The sequence below is a fragment of the Salmo salar genome, chromosome 24, assembly GCF_965601325.2.
Source record: "Salmo salar chromosome 24, fSalSal1, whole genome shotgun sequence".
In the NCBI taxonomy this organism is placed as follows: Eukaryota; Metazoa; Chordata; class Actinopteri; order Salmoniformes; family Salmonidae; genus Salmo; species Salmo salar.
This window is the reverse complement of record NC_138314.1, coordinates 35752501-35759934: the sequence shown is the minus strand read 5'-3', so window position 1 is coordinate 35759934 and position 7434 is coordinate 35752501. Positions and strand designations below refer to the sequence as shown.

The following is a 7434-nucleotide window of genomic DNA, read 5'->3' as shown; positions in this document are numbered from 1 at the left end:
CATCACTCAGGAGGATAAAGACACCACTCAGGAGGATAGAGAAACCACTCAGGAGGATAGAGACACCACTCAGGAGGATACAGACACCACTCAGGAGGATAGAGAAACCACTCAGGAGGATAGAGAAACCACTCAGGAGGATACAGACACCACTCAGGATGATAGAGACACCACTCAGGAGGATATAGACACCACTCAGGAGGATACAGACACCACTCAGGAGGATACAGACAGCTCAAGAGGTATGCTTAGATATTACCTAGAATTAAGAATAATGATTATGGCTCTAGATTGCAGGAAAAGCTATTTTGGGTGTTTGAAAAATTCTAAATTCTCCAACTTATGGATGGTGGAGCAAGCCTTCCTCCAGACCATACCCCAACCATCCTCACGTGCCCCATCAGATTTTTGCGGTGTATGATGCCCCTGCTGGTTTTGAAATGTGTCTTGACATATCCAATCTACCTGGTAAATAGTAGTGATGGTGGAAAAAAATCACTTTTTGCGCTAGTTGGCTTTACCTGCACAGTATTTTTCCTTTAAAGATTGTTCTCCATCATCTTTTTAAATATGGAGCCAATTTGTTTTGAGCACTTTTATTTTCATGACTGATCAAATCTTGCTTTCTTATGGCTCTCTCTTGTCCCTCTGCAGCAGACATATGGTGAGCAATATGTTTGGAACATTCAGTCTCAATAACATTACAAGCGAACCATATAAAATCGTGAGAATCACAATACATTTCGTTTCGGCACCTACAGTGCCTTCAGTAAGTATTTACATCCTTTTACTTTTTTCACATTTTGTTGGGTTACAAATTGGATTAAATGAATTTAATTGTAATTTTGCGTCATTAATCTACACAAAATACTCTGTCAAAGTGGAAGAAAATGTTGAAAATGTATAAAAGATGAATGAAAAATAATCACTGATATATCTTGATTAGATAAGTATTCAACCCCCTGAGTCAATACATGTTAGACACACTGATTAAAGCTGTGAGTCTTTCGGGGTAAGTCTCTAAGAGCTTTGTATACCTGGACTCTACAATATTTGCCCATTAATCTTTTTTAAATTCTTCAAGCGCTGTCAAGTTGGTTGTGGATCACTGCTAGTCAGCCATTTTCAAGTCTTGCCATAGATTTTTTAAGCCGATATAAGTAAAAAACTATGACTAGGCCACTCAGGAACATTCAATGTTGTCTTGGTTAGCAACTCCAAGGAGAATTCATCTCCCAGTGTCTGTTGGAAGCAGAATGAACCAGGTCTTCCTATAGGATTTTGCCTGTGTTAAGCTGTATTCCATTTATTTTTATCCTAAAAAACGTTATAGTCTTTGCCGATGACAAGCATACCCATAACATGATGCAGCCACCCCCATACTTGAGAATATTGGACTCTGTGTGTTGGATTTTCCCCAAACACATCGCTTTGCATTCAGGACATAAAGTTAATTTCTTTGCCACATGTTTTGCAGATCTACTTTAGTGCCTTATTGCAAACAGAATGCATGTTTTGGAATATTTTTTATTCTGTACAGTCTGTCACGTCCTGACCAGTATAAGGGTTATTTGTTATTGTAGTTTGGTCAGGACGTGGCAGAGGGTATTTTGTTTATGTGTTTCGGGGTGATGGTTTATGTAGTAGGGTGTTAGATTTATTATTTCCGGGTTTTTGGGGTTATGTTCTAGGTTTGTATTTCTATGTGGTTTCTAGTCTTTTGTATTTCTATGTCTAGTTTATTGGGGTTGGACTCTCAATTGGAGGCAGGTGTTTTCTAGTTGCCTCTGATTGAGAGTCCTATATATGGGTATGTGTTTGGTTAAGTGTTTGTGGGAGATTGTTTCTTGTTTTGCATGTGTGAGCCTGACAAGACTGTTTTGTTATTCGTGCGTTTTTTTCGTTTTGTTATTTTGGTGTTCTCTTTAGTTAAAATAAATAACAAGATGAGCATCCACATTCCTGCTGCGTTTTGGTCCTCTATTCCCGACGACAACCGTTACACAGTCTTCCTTCTTTTCACTCTTAGGTTAGTATTGTGGAGTAACTACAATGTTGATCCATCCTCAGTTTTCTCATATCACAACCATTAAACTCTAACTGTTTTAAAATCCTTCCTCTCTGGCAACTGAGTTAGGAAGGACGCCTGTATCTTTGTAGTGACTGGATGTATTGATACACTATCCAAAGCCTAATTAATAACTTCCCCATGCTCAAAGGGATATTCAATGTCTGTTTTTTTTTTTTTACATATCTACCAATCAGTGCCCTTCTTTGCAAGGCATTGGCAAAACTCCCTGGTCTTTGTGGTTGAATCTGTGCTTGAAATTCATTACTCGATTACAGATAATTGTGTGGGGTACAGAGATGGGGTAGTCATTAAAAAATAATGCCACTATTATAGAATTAGTCCATGCAACTTATTATGTGATTTGTTAAGCACATTTTTACTCCTGAACTTATTTAGGCTTGCCATAACAAAGGGCTTGAATACTTATTGACATTTCAGGTTTTCATTTTTAATGAATTTGTAAAGAATTCTAAAAACTAAATTCCACTTTGACATTACTTATGGGGTATTGTGTGTAGATCAGTGATACAACATCTCAATTGATTCCATTTTAAATTCAGGTTGTAACACAACTAAATGTGGAAAAAGTTAAAGGGAGTGAATTCTTTCTGAAGGCACTGAGTATTGTGATAATATCGTATTGTGAGGTCCCTGGCAATTCCCAGCCCTAGTAAGTAGCTTTGGGATGGTTCAATTATATGTTCCTAATGGGGTTATTATGGAGAAATCTCTGAAACCTCAGTTGAATGAACTCATAAGTGTGATACTCATAGTTGAACATTACGAGGACGGCATGACATGGACATCTGTCAGACTGGTTCAGTAAACACCTGGGTCTGAAATAGTCTGCTATTTCATCCAAACTCATCTCTTTGTAATAATTACACTTCGGGAGCCTGTACAAGTACATATATATTTTTTAAGTCAGTAGAAGAGAGAGAGAGAAAAAGAGAGAGAGAAAGAGAGACAGAGAGGGAGAGACTTCAGCTGGTTCAAACCAGTGTTTCTCTGCTTCTTGGCGTTGGACGGGTGAGGGAGGGAAGATTCCGTGGGCGGGCAAAGCCAGTTATCCCGGGTTGTTTTTCTTTCTTTTATTTGGACTATGACTGGGATCCACTTTCAGCTCTCGGTACTGCACCTGTTAAAACACACACACACGCATATATATATATATATATATATATATATATATATATATATATATATAATATATATATATATATACACACACACACACACACACACACACCACACACACACACACACACACACACACACACACACACAAAGGGGGGGAGAGAGAGAGCGGGCGGTCAGGTGGGGAAAGCGAAGGATGCTGGGGTGGATAGAGTCAGTGAGACCCCTGGGAAGGCTCAGTGTGTCCATTCGTCTGTCCGTCAAGCTGTGTGGAACAGTGGCCTGGGGGAAGGAATCACACAAACAAACAGAGCAAGGCAAGGGTTCATGGGAAAGCTTGGAGAGAGAACAGAGCCATGGAGGCTATACAGGAAACAAAGGTTAACCCTTAACAAGCCGTGGCTAGGGCTCCAGCCGCATTGTAGCAGTGTGTTGTGTTGCTCCATCTATGAAACACTGTGATATGCAATGCAAACTGTATTACCATGCCTAGGCTTGAAATCCACAGTACGTTTACAAGTCTGATGAAGAACAAAGTCAGATTGAGGCCAACTACACACAACCTCCATTAAAATAAACACAATTCATGATTTTCTTCTTATGCGGTGTTCTCTAACAGAATAAGGGACCAGACAGTCGTAACACACCTATCTCCAAATCACACTAAATAAACCAGACCTGTGTGTGTCCCGGGCCAGGGGAGAATGATTTCAAGTTGAAGGCCGACCGTGGTACTACAGGCATTGTTTCCAGAAAACAGGATCACCCATTATAGTGAATGGGGAAATGGCGATCTTCGTGGTGAAAATTCGTGGATATAGAAAAAAACATCAAACACTATCATGGTACCAATAATTGGTTCTATTTCACCAGATGTATTTCCTGGAACCACGTTAATATCACACACAGACAAAGTCAAAATTATAAATTAGTTGCTAATGGCAGCCTGCAGTACCTCGGTTGGCCTTCAATCAGAGGGATCAGCACTGAGCTAGCATCCAATGTCACTTCCTAGAGTAGCTCAAAGTGCCCATGCGATGTTTCCAAAAACTCTTCCATGTAGCAAGGTGGTGAGATGCTGAAATTATACTTTCTGATCTTCAAATGCACCAATGAGCATTCTCATAGGAAACAATGGGGTGATATCATCGATGGCTTGGTCCATATTACTTTTACAGTCTATCGTCATGGTGTGGTCAAAAATACCTGTAGTCAGAAAGGCCATGTTGGACATTTGCTCCCATGCTTATATTCTCCAACCATGATGTAGACTTCATGTTAATCCCCTTTCCCTTTCTCAACCCCCCCCCTCCCTCCCCCCTTCCCTACTCCCACTCTCTCCCTCACTCACTCTCCTCTCAGAGTTGGCTGCAGCGGGCTGGCTGAAAGCGGCCCTTTATTCCAGGCATTGTGTAACCTTCTCTCTCAAATCCACCATAATTAACAGACACTGGAAAGATGAGTGACTTCATGAGCCACGGATCCACGAACCATCTGTCACTCATGGATCACGAACCACATCCAGTCTGAACCACCCTGAATGTTCTGGTGGCTCCAGAGATGACTTAACCTGGCAGAGGACAGAGAGGAGGAAGGGAGAGGGAGAGGGAGAAGGAGAGGGAGAAGGAGAGGAGGGAGGAATAGTGGGAAGGGGAGGGAGAAGAAGAGGAGGGAGAGGGGGAAGGAGAGGAGGGAAGGAGATGAGGGAGAGGAGGAAGGAGATTAAGGAGGGAGCGAGAGGGGGAAGGAGAGCAGTCAGGGAGCGGGGGAGGGGGAGGGCTGGGGACCAGGGATAAATGTTTGTTGACCTGGCTGAGGCTTTTATCTTGGGGTAACCAAACCAGTACAGATTCTACAATACACACAGAGAGAGAGAGAGAGAGAGAGAGAGAGAGATGGGGTGATTTATTTTAGATTCATTACAATGTTTTATTGCAACTCAACATGAGGAAGGTGTTCCTAATGTTTGGTATACTCAGTGTATGCCGAGGAGGACAGGGAGCCAGTGGGGGTTTCTACAGAACATTCTCTTTCATCCAGAGAAAGGATAATGTACTAGGTAATGGGTGTTCAAGCATCACATCATAGTAGCTTAGCCTCAAAAACCAAAGACTGTCACTCTATTAGCCCCTCACTTACAGAGACACAGTTCCGCAAGACACTGCGAGGCACACACTCTCCCGGTATCACTGAAAGCCTGAAGTACATTACACTCCACACTGACTGACACCCTGTAAGATTTGATAGACAAGTGACTGACATCCTCTAAGCGTTCCCCTTCTCCAGTGTGGTCGCTCTGTTCGCTGCAGCCGGAACACAAGAATCTCTCATCATGGCTGTCTGAGAGCTAGCTAGCTGCTTTCCCATTTGTCTCCTGCTGCTTAACAGTACCACTTCAACAGGCAGTGTCTAACCCTTCATCTGTCACACGAAACATCTCAGACACATCAGCCTGTCATTGAATTAATCCCCCCCCCAGTCAACCACACACTGTCTGTATGCTATTTCAACTCCCCTTTACAGCAGTCACCACCAATGTCCCATAAAGGGATTGGTGACTGGAGTCCATGTGTTCCTCCTCTTCTTATCACTAGCAGCACCAGGTGGGGCTGATTCAGAGCTACACTGTCCACGGCCTACAAGCAAAATATCTTTCAAAACATTGGATCAATTTACAGCTGAACAAATAAGGACAGGGTGAGAGAGTGGAGGAGCACAGAGTGGAGGAACTAGAGGACCTGGTTCTGTACATATGTACTGGTCCTGGTGATGATGAACACAGACCCAGGGGGAGAGGGAGAGAGACGGGGGAAGAGAAGGATTCCGGCCACAAAACAGTGGGGTGATGACAGATACTGTTTTCATGTGGGTTGGGATCCTTTTCTAGTCTGGCCAACTAAAGCAGCCACTGGAGCAGGAGCCCAGGGGACCCAGGTTTTTATATGGGCCCATCTCATCTGTGCTGCTGCTGCTGGGATGAACGGCTGCACTGTGTCAGTCAGGGTTTCATTATGGGAGCTTAGGGGGCCGTGGCAGAGCTGGTGGGATGCCACTGTCTGTCGAGTGAGGCTGAGATCATGCCATGTCCATGAGTGATGGAGTGAATGGGTTCATGAATGATTGAGTGAGTGAGTGAGTGAGTGAGGTGAGTGAGTGAGTGAGTGAGTGAGTGAGTGAGTGAGTGAGTGAGTGAGTGAGTGAGTGAGTGAGTGAGTGAGTGAGTGAGTGAGTGAGTGAGTGAGTGAGTGAGGTAGTGAGTGAGTGAGTGAGTGAGTGAGTGAGTGAGTGAGTGAGTGAGTGAGTGAGTGAGTGAGTGAGTGAGTGAGTGAGTGAGTGAGTGAGTGCACATCTGGGGGTGGGACAGGTTCACTTTAAATAAGTGCTTTGCCAGGAGACATTTGGGTCACTTTCTGGAGCACAGAAACAACCCTGATCTGAGTTTTGTTGTTTGTATACTGTAGGCCATCAATCCACTGTCATACAACATTAGACATCTTTTCAAAGGCAAAGCAGGGAGTGAGGGTAAAGCCTACAACACATCCCATGCAGGACAAGGTAATATCACTGCCTGTTAAAATCAAATCAAATCAAAAATGTATATGTCACATGCTTCGTAAACAACAGGTGTAGACTAACAGTGAAATGCTTGATTCCAGGTCCTTTTCCAACAATGCAGAGTTAAGATAAAGATACAAAAACATAGAAATAGTGACACAAGACAAAAATACACAGTGAATAACAAATAACAATAACGGGTAAAAATAACATGGTTATATACTGTATAGGGAGTAACAGTTGGGAGTCGATGTGCAGGGGGACGAGGTAATTGAGGTAGATACATATAGAGATGGGTAAAGTGACTAGGCAAACAGGATAGATAATAGACAGTAGCAGCAGCATATGTGGTGAGTGTGAATATGTGTGGCATCAGCATGCATGTGTGCGCGTGCTATGTGGGTCTGGGCATATGTAGTGTGTGTGTTGGTATGTCAGTGTGTGTGACTGTGTGTGGCGTCAGTATGCGTGTGTGCGCGTGCTATGTGGGTCTGGGCGTATGTAGTGTGTGTGTTGGGATGTCAGTGTGTGTGACTGTGTGTGGCGTCAGTATGCGTGTGTGCGTGTGCTATGTGGGTCTGGGCGTATGTAGTGTGTGTGTGTTGGGATGTCAGTGTGTGTGTATAGAGTCAGGGTCAATGCAGGTAGTCATTTAATTTGCTATTTAGCGG

At 43.2% G+C, this 7434-nt stretch overlaps 1 protein-coding gene across 1 annotated transcript in view; it reads right to left on the bottom strand.

The window, feature by feature from the left end:
• Positions 1-580: 580 nt before the first annotated feature.
• LOC106585748 (multiple C2 and transmembrane domain-containing protein 1) overlaps positions 581-7434 on the bottom strand; it is a 153435-nt gene continuing 146581 nt past the window's right edge. Inside the window, exon 20 of the mRNA XM_045707019.2 lies at positions 581-3209. Within this exon, the coding sequence (XP_045562975.2) occupies positions 3138-3209 (72 nt within the window). The 3' untranslated portion in view covers positions 581-3137. The remainder of the gene's footprint in view (positions 3210-7434) is intronic.